The 19,238-nt window shown below is 44.1% G+C and overlaps 1 protein-coding gene across 3 annotated transcripts in view; it reads right to left on the reverse strand.

Moving 5' to 3' along the window:
* Positions 1–19,238, reverse strand: part of LOC137431136 (insulin receptor) — a 221,411-nt gene that overhangs the window by 8,521 nt on the left and 193,652 nt on the right. For all 3 annotated transcript variants that reach the window (XM_068122114.2, XM_068122116.2, XM_068122117.2), the window contains 8 exons: positions 13,665–13,830; positions 11,632–11,731; positions 11,366–11,436; positions 9,081–9,310; positions 8,838–8,975; positions 8,581–8,740; positions 7,389–7,518; positions 6,411–6,545 (listed from right to left, as the gene is read on the reverse strand). In XM_068122114.2, coding sequence (XP_067978215.1) covers positions 6,411–6,545; positions 7,389–7,518; positions 8,581–8,740; positions 8,838–8,975; positions 9,081–9,310; positions 11,366–11,436; positions 11,632–11,731; positions 13,665–13,830 — 1,130 coding nt within the window. The remainder of the gene's footprint in view (positions 1–6,410; positions 6,546–7,388; positions 7,519–8,580; positions 8,741–8,837; positions 8,976–9,080; positions 9,311–11,365; positions 11,437–11,631; positions 11,732–13,664; positions 13,831–19,238) is intronic.

The following is a 19,238-nucleotide window of genomic DNA, read 5'->3' on the forward strand; positions in this document are numbered from 1 at the left end:
GTGGTTGAACCCTCTCTCATTTCGTCCACGGTACACGACAGTGCGGACGATACCATGGAAGTATCCGTAGTGGACACCAGGAAAAAAGGTCAGAAGCGTTCAAGTGATGAATCCTGTGATTCCGAAGAAAAACAAAATAAGATTCAGATCGTGTCAGGTTCGCAGGACCTCCAGGGTGAGGCCTACACCGGAAACTCCTTGGCGGTAATGGAGATGGTACAGGAAGTGTGTGTACATGAGGAAGATTCGCTGGTACCACTTGCTGAGATTGAGTATGACCCGGAAAATAGTCGATCCTCTCAGGATGTGGTAAGTCCTTGTCCTGATAACCAAACTCGCTCAGACGAGTTAGCAGCTGGATCTGCTAGTGAGGAAAAAATAGATAAAGGGGAAAGTCCTTGCGACTGTGAGGATAACGTTAACCCTTCCCTGACAGATAAAAATGAAAGGGATGATGAGGTGGGGGACATACTTATAGCCACAGAGGATATGGTAAATTTGGAAGGGTCTGCAAAGAGTGCGGAGGTCCTTGACCCTGTAGAATTGCTGTTTCCAAAACTAAGTGTTCAGCAAATAGGAGGAAAAGATGCAGATCAAGATGAAGCACTTGATTCTGATGAAACCTCTTCTACTCCACTCTTTAGTGCTTCAAGTGCTCAAGAGAGTGAGGCATGTGATGACAATACCATCACCATGGTTTCTCAAGAAAATGTTATCAAGTTCCTTGAAGAAACGTTCAGGAAAAGACATGTAAAAATCAAAGACTACTTTCCGAATCTGCATGATTTTATTTTGACTGCAAAGAACATGATTCGTGAACCTTATCAGGTTAACATGTCAGAACCTCAATTCCAGAGGCTAAGAAAATGTGTAACTCGAGCAGGCAAGGAACTTTATGAATAGTTAACAGAGTGGAGATAAAAGTAGCATCCTTAAACATCAACGGTGGTCGCAGTTGTGTGCGTCGCCTCCAGGTGTTTCAAATGTTTCAGAATGAAAAAATTGATGTGCTGATGTTACAAGAGACGCATGCAAATCAGTCTTCTGAGGTTGAGTGGCGTAAAATCTTTAAAGGTTGTCACTTTTTCTCCAGTGCTTTTGTTGATGCCAAGGCTGGTGTTGCAGTAGTCTTACATCCTAGACTCCAGCCGTTGGAGATCAGATGTAGAGAAATTTGCAAGGGCCATTTACTATCTGTGGAGTTTGTCAGCGGTAACCAAAAGATTTGCACTACTAATGTATACTGCCCTAGTGCGAACTCTGCAAGAAGTGCTTTTCTTCACAAGTTAGCAGGTTTTTTAAGCACTATTGACCTGTCCATGTTGGTTTGCTTGGGGGGAGACTACAACTGTACCCTCAACCCACAACTTGATAGAAACACTCCTGAGCCTCATCCACCGAGTGCAAGGCCTTTGGCACAGCTCATTAAAAAATTTCAACTTGTGGATGTGTGGCGGGTACAGAACCCTAATATCCGGCAGTACACGTGGGTTTGTGCCGCAAGAAATCTTTTGACAATGGCTCGTTTGGATAGAATTTATGTTAACCATGATAAGGTAAATCTTGTCAAGAATTCATATATAAGGCCATCTGGTTTTTCTGATCATCACATGGTTGTTGTTGTATGTGGCCTACCTCATCACGTGTGTAGAAGTGCATATTGGACTTTCAATGTCAAACTTTTACAAAGTGAGCATTTCAAAGAAGCATTCAGAATGGTATGGAAGGAATGTGAAATGCAAAAGTTTTCCTACCTAAATTTAAGGCAATGGTGGGATTGCACAAAATCCCAAATTAAGTGTTTTTGCCAGCAATACTGTCGTTATAATACCTGTAACACACTCGGTGTGATAACTGCCTTAAAAAACGATATACTTTATTGTGAGCAGAAATCTGGAATGTCCAACGAAAATGTCCAGCAGTTGTCAGAGAAAAGAACACTACTGGCTGAAATGGTGAGAGAGCGTGCATCTGGTGCTTTCGTCCGACTGCGAATGGACAATATCCAACTTGACAAACCAAACAAAGACTTTTTCAACCTGGAAAAGACAGCCAAGACCCCTCAACAAATTCACGCTTTGCGCTCTTCTGCCGGTGCGCTTCTGTCTTCTCAAAGTGACATCAAAGATGAATTACGAAACTTTTATTCAAAGCTGTTTGCCTTGAGAACTGTGAACCAGGAAAACAGAAACGAGATGTTTGAACTGCTCCCATCTTTGTCTGAAGACCAGCGACAACAACTGGAGCCTGGCATCTCTCTCGGAGAACTTACTGTTGCTCTTAAAGGAATTCAAGATGGGAAAGCCCCTGGACTTGACGGCCTCCCAGTTGAATTTTACAATGCCTTTTGGGACATTCTAGGCCCTACTCTACTTGACATCTTTCATGATAGCCTTGAACAAGGTGAATTGCCACTAAGTTGTCGGAGGTCAGTTTTGTGTCTCCTTCCAAAAAAAGGGAACTTGCAAGACGCCACAAATTGGCGGCCTGTGTCACTCCTAAATACGGACTATAAAATATTGTCGAAGGCGCTCGCGATACGTCTAAAGGAAGTCATCCCCCTTTTGATTGATATTGATCAGTCTTATTGTGTTCCTGAGCGTTCTATTTACGATAACATTTTTTTGGTGAGAGACTTGATCAGTCTCGGTCGTACTACATCTCATGGTTTTGGTTTGGTTCTTTTAGATCAAGAAAAAGCTTTTGACAGTGTTGACCATTCTTTTTTGTTTGCTGTACTACAGAGAGCTGGTTTTGGACAAAATTTTGTTTCCTATGTTAAGTTGTTGTATGAAAATGCATCCTGTCTGTTGAAGGTAAACAACAGCTTATGTTGCCCTTTTCCCTTTCAGCGAGGCATCCGTCAGGGCTGCCCGCTTTCAGGAATGCTATACAGTCTCTCGGTCGAACCTTTACTAGCTTTGCTCCGAAACTCAGTGGAAGGAGTCTCCTTAACAAAAAACCACAAAATGGTTACTTCAGCTTATGCGGATGACATTTGTGTTGCTGTTTCCAGCCAAAATGATGTGGGTGAGGTCTTTCGATGTCTGTCCCAGTTTGAGCTCGCCTCCACGGCAAAAGTAAATTGGAACAAAAGTGTTGCCTTATGGGTGGGCCCCAGTCCACCTTCCTCAGCTCTGCCTGTGTTACCAGGAGGAATGCAGTGGAACAAAGAGGGGTTTAAATATTTAGGGTTATTTCTCGGAGTCCAAGCATATGAACAAAAAAATTGGGAGGGTTTCTTGGAAAGAATTAAGCAGAAACTGGCTAGATGGAAACGGTTGCACCACCTTCTATCGCTTAAGGCAAGGGTGACAATAATAAATAACCTGGTGGTTCCTTTTATTTGGCATAAAGTTATCCCCCTCCAACCTCCGAGATACTTGGTCACAGGCATTCAGAGGGTTCTAACTCAGTTTTTCTGGGGAGGCCACCATTGGCTTGGACCAGACACGGTGTGCAGACCCCGAAATGCAGGTGGCCAAAGCTCGATACATGTTCCGAGTCGGATAATGGCTTTCCGCATGTGGACGATAAAGCGTTTATTGTATGGTGAGTGTGTCCCGTGGCGGCCTCTCACAAACGCTTGGCTGCAGGAAGCAGATGGGTTGAAGTATGACCGAGAGCTCTTCCTCATGGACCTGCAGCATGTCAACACGACTCTGCTCCCCGAGTTTCATCAGAGCCTTCTGAATGCCTGGCAAGTCCTTGGAATACAACGATTAGAGGTGTCCTACGATGCAAAAAAATATATGCATGAGCCATTGGTTCTGAATCCTTTATTCCCTGAAATTTCAACCTCCAGGTCATTTATGCATTGCTTCACCTGTAATGGAATAAACAGAGTGCGAGACCTGATAAAGCCTTCCCTAAATGGATGGTTATCCACCGGTTCTCTCACATCAAAAGTGGGGGTTTGGTCATCTAGAATGGTGGACAAAGTTTTGAGAGTTGTGATTAAAACTTTCAGGGAATTAAATATCGGGTGGACTGGGGCAGATGAAGTGGTGGACTCTCGTCTCTATTTCCCCGAGCTCCAAGTCACCTCAAAAAAACAACAGGGTGTCTTCTCAAAGTCAGATGGTTGCGGTGTGTTCCATGTGATGGGAAAAAAAGTTATTTATGGGATATGCCAAGAGGTGCTTATACCGGGTTTCACAAAACCTTTAAAAAATCGGTGGGATGAGATCATTCCGGCTAATTCGTTCCTATCTCCAGTGTGGAAAGAGATGTATAGGTCTCCAACCTTAGGTCGAACCGGAGACTTAAATTGGAGACTAGTTCATCAGGCCCTGGTCACCAAATACTTACTTAATAAGTTTGATCCTTCTGTACTGAATGTTTGTCCTTTTTGTGAAGAGGCTGAAAATGTGACCCATGCTTTTGTGAAATGTAAGAGATTGGTACCCCTTTTTTGTTTCCTCCAACAGCTCTTTTATAAATTTCAGTTTGTTTTTTCTGTTGCAATTTTTGTGTATGGCATTGAAAGGAGCACCAAGAACAAGACAGCGGTCCCTTTCTTGAATTTTCTGTGCGGAATTGCTAAACTCGCAATATATAAAACTAGAAAGATCAAATTGAGTGGCAGAGATGAAAATGTGCTGTTTTGCTTCAAAGGAATAGTGTCGGCCCGGATAAGTTTCGGCAGTGTGAACGACGATTGTTTTACAGATGAGGTGTTGAGTTTGTTTTTGTAAATTATACTTACGCTCAATGTCCACATATACATGTATATACATTCTTTTTGCTTGTACAACTTTCTTTTTCTTGTAAAAATTTTGCGGTGTTCTTCCATGTGTGTTTTGATACTTTTATAATAAAAGCACATAAAAGTCAACTCTCTCTCTCTCTCTCTCTCTCTCTCTCTCTCTCTCTCTCTCTCTCTCTCTCTCTCTCTCTCTCTGTCTCTCTGAAAGGACTGTCCCACAAACCTAATCTACTTTCTCAACAACTCTTTCAAAGAAGTTCAGTTCAGCTAAGTCCTTCCTTAGCACACATGAGCTTCCATCCACCTTCAAGGCTTTCATCCGCAGCTTGATGGAGTACTGCTCTCCCCTCTGGGCTGGTTCCCCTGCCTCACATCTTGTCCAGGTTGACCCTGTGGAAACCAAGGCCTCCAGATCATTGGAATCTCTCGCAGTGAAGCTGAGTCGATGGGCCTATCACTTCACCATCGCCGACAGGTCGGTGGTCTCTCTGGCTTTTTCCACATCCTCTCTCGTCTTGCACCCCCGCTGCCCCCATGTATCTGCAGCATGCATGCGGTCCACCAGCAAAACCCTCCTAGTGAAACTGCTAGAATGCAGAACCACTGCTCACCTTTACTCATATGTTCCAAATTTCCCACCTGTGGAAGAACTTTCTACACACTCTTCAAACTCATTCTTCCCTCCTGGTCTTTAAGACAGCTCTTCACCACCATCTAAAATCATCCACCATCCAAAACAATGATCTTTTCGAAACCCGTTAAACCTTGCCCCCACCCCTCCCAAAATGTTGTTTCTGTATCCATCTTGTCCACCACTTGTGTTCTCCCCTACCCCTCATCGTTACCGCATCCCTTGTTTTCCCATCTCCATCTATTTTCTCCCTTCTCCTGCTGTTCATTTTGTTATGTTGTGTCCTGATTCGTTCTGTTATCTAGCTCTTCCATGAGCCTTGACTGTAAAAACAAAACCAAAAACATAAATGCAACCGGGACAGCCGGCTTGAAGTACCCCGGCAAAGGATGGCATGCTCTGAGAAATGGCGCCCCAACCAGAATGACAGTTTTTAGTGAGGTTCACCAATACCGGGGATTCAACTCAGATTAAATAGCTCAAGGTTGAGCATGCCAACAGCTAAGCTATCCTGCCTCCCTAAGGAAGACATTGGAATTGCTACCGTGCTCTCAAATACACATTGTAACGTAAGTCATAATTGCTTCCTCATCTGTCCTCATCCACATGATGGTTCCTTTGCCCTCTAGCAAGCAGGCCTGTTTCCTCAACACATGCTACATTTCCTCAAAATAAAAGTGTAACTGGTAGATTCGCCACCCATGAAGTAACTGTAATTGTAAGAGGGTAAGAGGACATGGAGGAGGAGGAGGAGGAGAGGAAGGGGAGGATAACACATAATCTTGAGAAAACTTTGGAATGCTCATGACAAATTATGAACGTTCCTGTCGCTAAAAATCAATTCCTGGATGGGTCGCCACTCCATCACTGGGAGTGAAAATCTCTGCTGAGCAACCATAGGAATCAAATCTACACCGGTGATGGCAATCAAATCTGCACTAGTGTTCGAAAGTGCAACATGGCTTTACATGGCACCGTACAAAGAATACCGATCGACCAAAACCTCCGTGGGAAACTCAAGAGACACCACCAGACACCAAACAAACCGGTCGGAGCACGTTTCAGACTCACAGAATGGCCGGGCAGTTTTCTGGTTGCTCCAGGATGCCACCGTCGATGACGAATTTGAGCACCTGCTCATTAGACATTCCCTGGTAAGGCTGTTCCGCCAATGTGGCAATTTCCCACAGGACCACGCCAAATGACCTGCAGGCAAGCAGCACAAAACCTAGAACCTGCTTACTCAACACTACCTGTGAGCAATCTGAGGAGATTGATAGTTTAATAAAAGTTAATGCCTTGGTCTACATGTTGGGGTGGAGGATGAGAGGGAGAGGGGCAGATTTATAGATGCCAGACAAGGTGGCTCGCTGTGTCTCTAAACGGTGATATTCTCGAGATTTAGTATTTCTTTCTTCATTTCTTTCTGTTGGGATTCTTTAAATTCCAAAAACGGTCTATTTTATGGATTACAAACTTTCTAATTACGCGACAGCCCACACATTCAACTGTTGATGTCATCAAATACAGGACAATAATATTACACAAAAGGTGGAATTACATTATTTGCAGTGTATTTTGGAATTTGACAATGACAAAAGGAAACTACCGAGAAGAATTGAAATTGTGTTTACTAGCAATGGTACCCGCCCCTATGGGCGGGGCTTCATGTGGGAGGCCCAAATGAAAAGGCAGAATATCAGAAATTGAAGGCTTTTTTTAAATTTCAAACGATTTATATAAACATCCGTTAAATCATATCACACGCAAATCATCAAAATCTAAACAGTATTTGTAGAATTTCAATAAAAGCCACATCAATGTTCATATCGGTAAATATTATTCCATCGTGTTTGGAAAAACTGGAAAATTGGAAAAAAAATAGGAAAAACAATTTAGCCTGTTTTACTCCAGGGGATCCCAGGATTACCCACCCAAAATTTCGTTGCGATCGGTTCAGTTGTTTTTGCGGTACCTGGGAACGGACAGATGCAGATTTGGTGAATTATAGTAAGATGCATTGGTTGTGCCAAACAGAAGGAGACTCACCACACATCCGAGTTTGCCGTAAAGACACCGTCTTTGAGCGATTCCGGTGCCATCCACCGCACAGGTAGCAGGCCCTTTCCTCCCTTACGGTAGTAGTCGGTTTCATAGATGTCACGTGTCATGCCAAAGTCTTTGGGTGAAACGAAATGCCCAGAAGAACAGAGCAGAGCAGAGCCGTTTAAAACCACTTAAAATGGTCTCATCAAACCAGTACATTTGTCTCCAACGATAGTACAGTACAGTATTTGCAACTAACATATCCATCCCATAATGCCCATATCATACCATGGGCTGAAAAGATAGCTCAGAGGTACATGTGCTCACACCTGATCTGTGCAACCTGAGTTTGAGTCTTGACCCAGCTATAAACTGTTACCCTGGTGGTTTCACAGGCAGGGCAAAGCTTCAATGTGTGTGCCGTCCATGTGAAGGACATTAAGCCGGAGGACCCTTCTGGTAGCACTGGTTGTTGGTGAAGGTAAAGATCCCATGGTATCTTCCATGAATTGTGGGAGAGCTATCACAAACCCCATGAACAAATAACAAATTCCTGCCAGTTGAGGGCCTCGCCGGCTAGTTACAGAAAGCCTCGGCCTGTAATAGTCACCCCTGGATGTGAACATAACCACGCAGTGTTACATGAGAATTTCAGAAATGATACAATATCTCGGACACTTGTTGTCATTATTAATCTAATAAAACCCCAGCTATACCCCAGTGTGTGCGAGTCTGCGTGTGTCAGCTCTATTACGAGCCTTAGCAAATGTATAAAAAAAAAACAAAAAAAAAACATGTCAGTATGGCATGTAGGAAATACCTAAAGCCAGGAAATATCTGTGTCCCGGTACAAATCCCAACGAGCCGCGTCAACAATGGACTCAACGGCTGACTGAGTCGGAGACCCCCGAGCCAGCCAGATCTCATGTCAACTGCCACGTTACCATCGTGATGATTGGACCTCCAACTCCGCTTAGTCTATGACATTTTACTACGTGAGATAACTAAACTATGCTATGCAATGTTAACCCCTTGGAGTCATTTCCACAACAATATTAATAACGAAGGGATTAAACACCAACATCATCTTATTCAAACACAATTCAAAGATTTTCAAAATGTCAGATCAAAACGATTGAGTATTTTCTCCCCATAGGTTGTTGAAAAAGGAGGGTTTTTCAACATGCGGCCTTACCTCCAATCTTAACTGTGTAGTCCGCGGCCACCATGCAATTGCGTGCTGCCAAGTCACGGTGCACGTACTTCTTGGCATTGAGGTAAGCCATGCCGTCTGCGATCTCCCCTGCCATTTGCAGCATCGGTTGTAAGGACAGCGGTGCCTGGTAGTTCTCGCTCTGTGGGATGGGGCGAGACCGACATGTATAAGAGAATGTTCAAATGTTTTGCACCTGCAAGTTTCACCATAACTTCCTGCTTTTCACTCTTCCTCACTTCATTCCTCTGTCTATCCTCTCCGCCGTTGACATTTTGGCGAAGTGAGCGGAGGTAACTTTTGAGGTCCCCATGGGTCATCAACTCCATGACGACAAGGGTGGGCTGGCCCTGTGACACGACTCCTCGCAATTGTACCTGGGAAAGAGAGAAATGGCAATGATCAGCACCTGCTGAATTAATAACCCAGGTGAGAATACAAAACCTTATTTGGGTCCAGTCAAGCTTTCAAACTGTAAGTACCACATGGTGACAGGTGAAGGCTTTCATGACGGAGGCTTCATTGAGGAATTCGATGCGATCTCGCATGCTTGCTTTCTCATTCACGGTCTTCACGGCCACAGCAGTTTCCGGCTCTCCTTCCGCCACATTGTACGCTATTCCTTCGTAAACCATTCCAAAGGAGCCCTGGCCCAGCTCCCTAATGAGCTTTATTTTTTCTCGGGGCATTTCCCACTCGTCTGGTACATACACTGTGGGTTTTCGGGAAGGGCGTGGGGGGAGGGGAGGGGGTGAAATTAATCAAAACCTCTCTACTACATCTTCAAGCCATATATCGAACGTTATTCGACTGCATCATTGTAGACTATATCAGAATTCACCTCTTAATTAACTCCTTCATCTATGAACATCACCAATAAGATCATCAAAATATCCTTCTTTTTAATCTTATTCCCGTATAAGTTTTATCATTAGTCATCATAACCCTCAGAAGCTGACTCTGAGGACCTTTCTCTCTCTCACCGCACGTAGGTTGGTGGTCTTTCTATTTTCTACCGACTTCTCTCCGGCATAGCTCCCCCGGCTCTGTCCCCCAAATATTCCTTCAGGACGCACAAGATCTGCTGGAAACCCTCTTCTGGTGAAACTACCAAAATCAAGACTCTCTGCTCACCTTCATTCTTTCATTCCTCTTTTTTTCCCACCTCTGGAACAAACTCCCACATTCTCTTCAATCCCTCTCCTCCCTCCAGGTCTTTAAAACAGCTGTTCACCGTCATCTCCTATCTTCTCCCATCCAAAACCTTGATCTTTTCTACCCCCCATTAATAATACACCCCAAATCCACCTCCTTCAAATTCCTTTTTCTTTCCTGAAATCCTTTGTAATGTCCATCTTGTTTATCCCATGTACCGTGCCCCAGCCCTCTCCCTTCCACAGATCTCCTGATGCCCCTGTTCCCTACTGTTGTTGTACTTCCCTCTCTCTCCCCCTCTTGTCTCCCGCTCCATTTATTATATGTTATATATGTTAGCTCTTACACGAGCCTCGACTTAGTTCACCAAAAAACAATTTGTAGAAAATAAAACTGAAGGATGTACAAGACCACAGGCAGAAGAGGTCAGTTGATCAAATAATGAACATCACAAATAACAAATAATGAACATCAAGAGGTCAGTTGATCAAATAATCTCAAAGGCAACAATGAGTGGTTCGGTCCAGGTGTAAAAAAAAAATTGTTTGGTTGAGGTAAAGCAATTAACCATTCAAAAAATTCACAATTCACCAAAGTAGAGTGACCTGATTCGGATTGGCATCTGAATTCACGTCCCGTAGGAAACCAGGTTCAAAATCCCATATAGCCATATAGCGTATTGGTCTGCTATAAATCAATGCACAAACATACGCCACGTTGATCTATCCATCACCCACTAATGCCTTTGGGATTCTTGGAAACGTGCACGGACTGCACGGTCTCCTTCCATTCTTGTCCTGCATACGGTCAACGTATAAGCTCCTCCACGACCCAGAGAGCAATGTAAAAAAAAAAAAAAAAAATGGCTCGGCCCTGCTTAGGATCGAATCACAGCGAGGTCAGTTGGACCATCGGGACTGCAGCACATTATTCCCTCGGAATAGTTATATTTGGACTCATATGTTGAAATCAGCCATAAAACTTCTTCTTCTTCTCCTTCTCTACCCTTTATAAGGTGCGAGATCTAACAACACCAAGCTCCTACCCTGCCTTGACCACGATACTCCTCCATTTCCCCTCTGTCCTCAGCCATCTATCTCCACCTTCCAACCACCCCCCACCTTACTGATATCCCTCCTCACACAATCTTCCCATCTCAACCCCGGTCTACCTTTTTTCGTCCTACCTTCTCTCTCAATCTATCCATAAAATTGTGCCATTTAAAAGTAAAAATTTAATTGAAGTATTTTAAACACATGACTACTTATATTAACGATATAATCCATGGTAAATAAAGCACAAATTAATAAAAAATCATCTTAACTCATGAGGTAACACGTCCACTGCCATTTTGAATGAAAACCATTAAAAAATAGTCTAAACATCAAACCTGGATACAAAAGGTACCACGCCGAGATCAGTTTAATACGATAAAAAACTCAATTTTTTTTTAACCCAGGTACGAGCGTCCGATTCAGATGCCAGTCCGAATGCTTTGCTGCTCCCTGAATAAAGATCATCTCCATTTCATTCGATTCTGCTTATTCAAGTGCTAGTTAGCAAGTTGAATCGAAACAAAAGGAAGTTGAAGTACACTCGACTAGCTGCTCACCTTCGTTTGTGCTCATGTATTCGGGATTCACGGATGCATATAGGGTACCATTGGGTAGAGCTCCCTCTGTCCTGCACAAACACAAATATGAAGATTTCAAGGCTATGCTCAAATCGCGTCATCACAAAATGCGTCTTCTGCATAGGCCGAGATTCTCTCCTGCCGGTTAAATGCAAGCGGCAGGCTTTACGGTCAAGAAAAATAAATAAATAAAAACGAAGGAAGGATTTTGAAATTGAAGGGTTTTGTAAATGTGTTTTTCATACTTTTTCTTGAAGACAAAATAGAGGGCTGGAAGAAGCACGGCCAGCAGCACCAAGAAGATGACAATAGCGATAATGGTTGGCAGGAAGTAAGTTGCGATCACTACGTGAAACAAGGGTTAAAGTGGAAGGGAGGAGGTAACATGACAGAGTACTAAGAATTTACAAGATTTAAGTTTTTAACGAATCTCAGAGACATAATAACCAATCGTGCATGGAAAACTTGGCAATGTGTTGTCGTTGAGCAGTGTTGTGTTGCGGATGATGCAAACTGGACCGCCTTTTTCTCAGGTTATGCAAAAGCCCGAAGTAGATTTTCAAACAACCCACTAAGTTTGAAAACGTATTCACACATCATGGGGTTTTGTCTTGACGAAAACAATTTGGTGCTAATGGTGAAGATAAAAATTTACTTACCCCTGTTTACAAGAATCTTACTCCCGCTCATGAGAAAGTGTCAGCAAAAGGAAGAAACGAAAATGCCATTTGGTTGTAAAAGAATCCCTCACAAAGTAAAAAAAAGTTTTTAAAAAATAGGCCAAGGGTGGTGACTGTTAGTAACCAGGGTACTGAACAAGGAAGTAAACCGGCTCGGTCCAAAGAATCCCTTACAAAATAAACAGGACCGAAAGTCTCTCAGCCACGTAGCCTGCCTTGTTTGATACTTAGTATGACCTGGGTGGAGATATCAGTTAGCAAATAATGTAAGTATTAAATTTTTTTAAAGTACTTTAAGTCTCTAAGCTGTCTGTCACCATGGAAGCAAAGAGATTGCATTGAGACACTGGTTTATTCTATACGTACGTCAGTTAGTCAACATTATCAGAAGTGACGCCTTTACATCGCAACAATATTTGTTACTAGAATTTGTATTTGTCAGCTGGGCTTTGAGGTAGGGACAGCTCAGGCCAAGCTTGTCATCATTTTTAACCCTCCAAATTTCACTATGCATCTGCCTCTGAGTTTACACGATCTCACGATAAACAAAGTAGTGGGATAGTCAATGCCGCCGTGCAGCACATGGAGACAGAATTCCAAGGGAGTGGTGCACAATCATTGATTGATTGTGTAATTAAAATAACTGATCGTAAAACAATTAGTTTCTTAATCAATTGGCTAAAAGCATACCTAAACCACCACTGTTTCATCCAAATGTGTAACTTTTTGAAAATTAAGTAATTATTTGAAAAATTAAATAATTGATTGATTGATTAATCAATAAAGCAAAAATACCCTTTATAGCCAAATCGCTTGGTCAATGTCGTGTCCAAATATCAGCTTCCTAGCTCGAAAGGTGCCTGAGATATCACTCAGGTGAGAAAGAAAATAAATAAGTAACTAATAAATCGAAAATAATTAAGTAAATAATAAATTAATTGATTAATCAAAAACAAAAAATACCATTTTTTGCGAAAGCACGTGATTACTATTGTGGCCAAATATCAGCATCCTAGCTCAAAGGATGGCTGAGATATCGCCCGGACAAACAAACAAGGAAACAAGCAAACTGAGTGAAAACCAAGTACGTCCTTTCGGCACGCGTCATCGCCTGGAGATGGAATAGGGAGGGGCAAAGTACAAGAGCGAGAATTGCTTTGCAATACATGTCCCCAACTGGTCCCAATGAATGTTCTTGTTCCAAGCCAAAAAGGTATCACACTGAAAAATTGACAAAATCCCTGAAACTCGAATTTGTTCTGTAACTTATCATAATATTAATAAAGCCATCCACCAAGTTTCCCTTGAATATGTTAGAGGGTGCGGTTAGAAACTCTGAAAAACCACAGATGGGTTGGACAGACAGACAGACGGATGGACAGATGGACGGACAGACAGACAGACAGACAGACAGACAGACGGACAGATAGCAAACTGATAGTCCCCTCCAGTGAAACCAGCAGGGGAATAAAAATATAGACCAATGGTAGTGGATTGTTAATTACCAGGGCTCTGTATAAGGAAGTAAACCGGCTCAGTCCAAAGAATCCCTTACAAAGTAAAGAAAAGGTAGGCCAAGGGTGATGACTGTTAATTACCAGGGTTCTGTACTTTGAAGTAAACTGGCTCAGTCCAAGAACCATTTCCTGCCAAAGAGGTGGCTCGGACGTGCGCTGTGTAGTTTCCAGGAAGTAGGTTGTGGAAAATGTATCCTTTTTTATGGTTACGATACTTGATCCACGACACACACTGCTGCTGCTCGGCCTGCCGGGGTAGTGCGAGATCACAGAATAAAACTCTCTCTCGGGCGGTTTTCGTTAGGCTCAAAGCAATTAATGCAAAGTTTAAGCAGCGCAAAGTCACTACTCAATCATGTCGGGCGCAACTACCCTTGTAGGCACAACTAAAGTAACATTACATTTGTGATCGGGGTAAAAACAAATCTCACCCGTTGGTAAAAACTATTGGTGGAAGTGGTAAAATAAGATTGGAGAACTGTTACAAATATGGGCAAAGGGCAGAAGGGCAGAAGAAATGTGTTTTATACATGCAAATTTATGTTTACTAAATAAATAAAACCAAATATATGAATGTACATCTGTCAAGCATGGAAACAATGCATACGGGGGAAGAAAGCAGGAAAGGGGAACAAAGATTGTCAAATTAGAGTTACAGGATTTTTCGGCGTACAAGTCGATTCAGCTAATTTTCCCATTTCTCTTTCCTTCATTCATGGATAAGTCGATTTGGAATACAAGACTCCGGTAGTTAGCAAAACTGTCATTCATAACAACAGAGGTGTTAATGCCTGCCTCACTCTCAATGCATCACAGGCTACATGAATATTAACGAGTGGCTTTGTGCATATTATTTGAATTACTCTGTGGAACGACCTTTCGGAAACATTATGATGTAAGTGGTTATAGAGGTACAGTATTTTGAGGAAGACCCGGATCTGGATCCTGATCTGAGAATATTAATTTTTTAAGTGATTCTTCACCATTGAGTGGTAGGGGCAAAAATGAAATATAGCGTGATATTTCAAAAAGTTGTGGACGCCGTATGACAAAACTTGGTGGATGAGTTGGTAAGGCGACAAGAACAATTTTTGCTTTTCAGATTTTGGTTCAGGTCTGAATCCAGATGCGGCCTATCAGTGGGATACAAAACGTAAACTGTTCAGCCTGATGGAGGTATACACTAACATGCATCAGTGAGCATATTCTCAGTGTGTTGAAATGAAGAAGATCCTCGTAATTCCCGCTCTCATTGTGAGCTTCCCTAGAAGACGCACTGCTTACGAGTGAAGGGTTACTGCGCTGTTAAATGTGACTGACTTGGGTTTGGTAAGATGAATAATATTGCTTATGGGCTTTGCTTATAATGTGCTCGAGAATTATGTTAGAGTACTAATGTATTGCTCTTTCTTGTTGTTAATGATGTGGAGATTGATTTGAATAAAGCTCTATATCTTGAGAGAGTTTGCGAGTTTAAATCTTACCACATTCTATTCAAATCAACTCCTTCGCTCGAGTGCCATGGACAAGATTCTGAGACTCGAGGAATTCAGCGGCGACCCGCAAGCTACAGACGCCGCGAGCCAATGGAATCACTGTTGGCGTGCTCTGGAGCATTATGTTCACTGTCGTGCCTGGAATCACCGAGGAGCAGAAGCTTTCGTTGCTCACGTGTCAAATACAGTATTCGACTATATATCACACTGTGAGGACTATGCAACCTCTGTGGACATGCTGCGAGAGATCTATGTCAAACCCCGGAGTGCCATATATGCGAGGCATGTGCTCGCCACATGACGACAAGATCCCTCAGAGCCTCTAGAGCAGTTTCTTCAGGAATTGTGGCGACTCGGCAAAGATAGTATGGTGGAGACTCGGACGGCTGCCAAGATAACTGACGATTTAATGCGTGATGCTTTTGTAACCGGCCTCTCATTGCCGGCTATACGATTGAGGCTACTCGATTGAGGCTACTCGAGAACGCAGCCATGACCCTCCAGCAGGCTTACAATCAAGCCCGTGTACTGCCGAGTGATTCCCCGTGGACTCTGCAGTTGGCCCAGGACCGAACAACGACCCTCCGGAGCTCGAGGAGGAAGGTCCGAGTACCGCGGCGATTTCAACCCCTACAGAAAATCCTAAGTGTTATTTTTGTGGGAATCGCTGACATTCCCGTGCTCTGTGCCCCGCTCGGAAGGGGACATGTCATACTTGTGGCAAGGGAGGACACTTCGCAAAAGTTTGTCGCTCGACAAAAACACGGCGTACGACCCTCACGGGAACCAATACTCCCGTGCTTCCTGCTCCGCGCACTCTGTGCTGGCTCCCCGCAGTCTTGCGAGCATGCTGCTTCCAGTGCTCGTCAAGGGGAAAGCTGCGGATGCCCTAATTGGCACGGGCAGCAGCGAAAGCTATGTTAGCCAAGCTCTGGTACAACGACACGGCTGGACGATTGGCCAAACTACTCGAAGGATTTTTATGGCTTCAGCCGCTTAGGATGCGCACTAAGGGAGTGTGCATGGTTAATCTGGTTGTCAATGATGTAATGTATCTGGATATGAAACTTATGGTGATGCCCAACTTATGTTCCGACGTGCTTCTAGGACACGATTTTTTGCATAGACACGGCCGATTGGAGATGCAATTCGGTGGGGAGAACACACTCTCTGTTTGCGACTTAGCTGAAATGGCTATCGAACCGCCTCATCTATTTCCTAGTTTGACTGCCGATTGCAAGCTGATCACCGTGAAGTCTACATGATTCTCACGATCTGACATGCAGTTTATTGTGATGAAACTAAACGGCTGCTGCGGGAGGGGAGTATAGAGCCGAGTAGCTCCCCGTGGACAGCCCAGGTGCTCGTCGTGCATACGACTAATCATCGGAAGCACGTGGTGATTGATTATTCTCAAACCATTAATAGGTTCACACAGCTGGATGCACATCCGCTTCCTAGGATGGATGATATGGTGCACGACGTGGCTAAATATCGCGTATTCAGCACTTTGGATCTTAAAAGTGCATATCATCAGATCCCCATACGCGAGTCTGACAGGCCCTACACGGGGTTCGAATCCGGCCAGAGGCTCTATCAATTCCTTCGCGTTCCCTTCGGAGTAACAAACGGCGTCGTTTGCTTTCAACGTGCCATTGATGACATTATTGCTAAGGAACAGTTGAAAGATTTTTTTGTTTACGTCAACAATGTGACGGTTTGCAGGCACGATCAAGAGGACCATGATGCCAATGCGCGACATTTCTTGTGGGTAGCGCAACAGTAGAATTTGACATTCAATGAGGACAAGTGTAAATATGTGACTAAGACGATAGATCTTCTCGGGCACACAGTGACCGGGGGTGAAATAAAACCGGACGCCGAACAACTGCGACCCTTGCTCGACATGGCGGCTCCGTGTGATCGTGCTTCTTTATGCCGAGCCCTAGGTTTATTTGCACACCATTCCCAGTGGGTGCAGAGATACTCCGAGAAGATCCGCCCTCTTGTAGACTGCAAGACTTTTCCCCTAACTATGGAAGCGAAGGCCGCCTTTCAACAGCTTAAACAAGACATAGCAGATGCCGCTGTGACCTCGATCAACGAGAAAATACCATTCATGGTGGAGACAGATGCTTCAGATTGCGACATCACGGCGAGGCTCACTCAGGTGGGTAAGCCGGTGGCCATCTTCTCGCGCACTTTGTCGGATTACGAATGAAAGCATTCGGCTATCGAGAAGGAGGCATACGCTATAATCGAGACAGTCAGGAGATGGCGCCATTTTCTCTTCGGCAAATGGTTTCAACTTGTTACCGATCAACAATCAGTGGCTTTCATGTACGATTCTTGGCATGCTCAACGCATTAAAAATGCAAAGATATCCAGATGGCGGATTGAATTGGCAGATTATTGTTTTGATATCATCTATCGACCAGGCAGCGATAATCTGGCAGCCGATGCGTTGTCTAGATCTGTCTGTTCGGGCATGATGGCTGACGACCTGCGAGGCATTCACGAATCTCTATACCACCCAGGTGTGACGCGCCTCGCCCATTTCGTTCGCTGTCGTAACTTGCCTTTCTCGGTGAAGGATGTCCGACGCATGTGCTGCTCGTGCCCTGTGTGTGCAGAGCTAAAACCACGTTTTAATAAACCGCCTGTCGGTACTTTGATTCAGACTGCACGATCCAGGGAAAGGTTGGGGGTTGATTTCAAGGGGCCTCTTCCCGCATCGGGTCCGCATTGCTATATCCTCACGGTGGTCGACGAATATTCGAGATTCCCCTTTGGGTTTCCATGCACTGATATGTCGTCCTCTACGGTCATCCGATGCCTGCGACAGCTGTTTCTAATGTTTGAATATCCGGCTTTAATACATTCTGACAGGGGCGCTGCTTTTACATCACAGGAGGTTAAGACATTTCTTCTAGAACGTGGCATCGCTTCTAGCCGGACTACTCCGTATAACCCCCAAAGGAACAGGAGGGTCGAGCGATTTAACGGGATTGTTTGGAGGGCTGTGGCCATGGGGTTGAAGACACGGGGTTGGCCCCTCATCAATGGAATCTGGAATTGCCCGAAGCATTGCATGCTATCCGTTCCCTTCTCTCCACTGCCACCAATGAAACTCCACATGACAGAATGTTCCGCCACCAGCGACGTAGTGCAAATGGGCAATCTTTGCCGAGCTGGCTCTCTGAACCAGGGCCCGCATTCCTGAAACATGCAATACAACACAGCAAGTATGATCCGCAGGTGGACCGGGTACAGGTGTTAGAAGCTAACCCGGAATACGCACATATTCATATGGCAGACGGCAGAGAGGCGACCGTTTCGGTGTGACATCTTGTGCCCTGTGGGGAGGGTCCTTGCCCAGGTACGAGTGAGGGCAATGTGGCGGATTCGACTGGTAGTCTGATCAAGGCTGAAACGCCAACACTTGGCACGGGAGGGCCTTCTCCATTGGCCAACGGTATTCCGATCCAGGCTGAAACGGCAACTCTTGGTACCGGAGCGGTTGCTCCGAACCCAATATTGCATGACGTTGTTGATGCCAGGGTTCTTGAGAATGGGTCTGGCAGTTATCGCACCCGTGTCGGCCGTGAAAGTCAAGGCCGGCGCGTTTGGGGTGGTAGGTTGAATTATATTCGCCTAGTTCCATATCATATCCTTGTGGTTCCATATCATAGTTGATACTAGCTTGCTGAAAATTTAATTGGAGGGTGAATGTGTTGAAATGAAGAAGAAGATCCACGTTGTAATTCCCGCTCAAGTGGTGAAATTCCCTATAAGAGGGACTGCTTACGAGTGAAGGGTTACTGCGCTGTTAAATGTGACTGGACTTGAGTTTGGTAAGACGAATAATATTGCTTATGGGTTTGCTTATAATGTGCTCGGGAATTATGTTAGAGTACTAATGTATTGCTCTTTCTTGTTATAGATGATGTGGAGATTGATTTGAATAAAGCTCTATATCTTGAGAGAGTTTGTGAGTTAAAATCTTACCACACTCACATGCTTCAGTGAGCAGATTAATGTTTAATTGCTCATCCAATTGGCAAACCTTCCGGGCCATGATTTCTGTAGTGTGTTTTAAATTAACAATTATACAATTTATTTCCGAAAATACCAGACTTTGCAAAAAAAAATTTCATTT

This window comes from Myxine glutinosa, chromosome 7 (assembly GCF_964187855.1).
Source record: "Myxine glutinosa chromosome 7, kmMyxGlut1.1, whole genome shotgun sequence".
NCBI lineage: Eukaryota > Metazoa > Chordata > Myxini > Myxiniformes > Myxinidae > Myxine > Myxine glutinosa.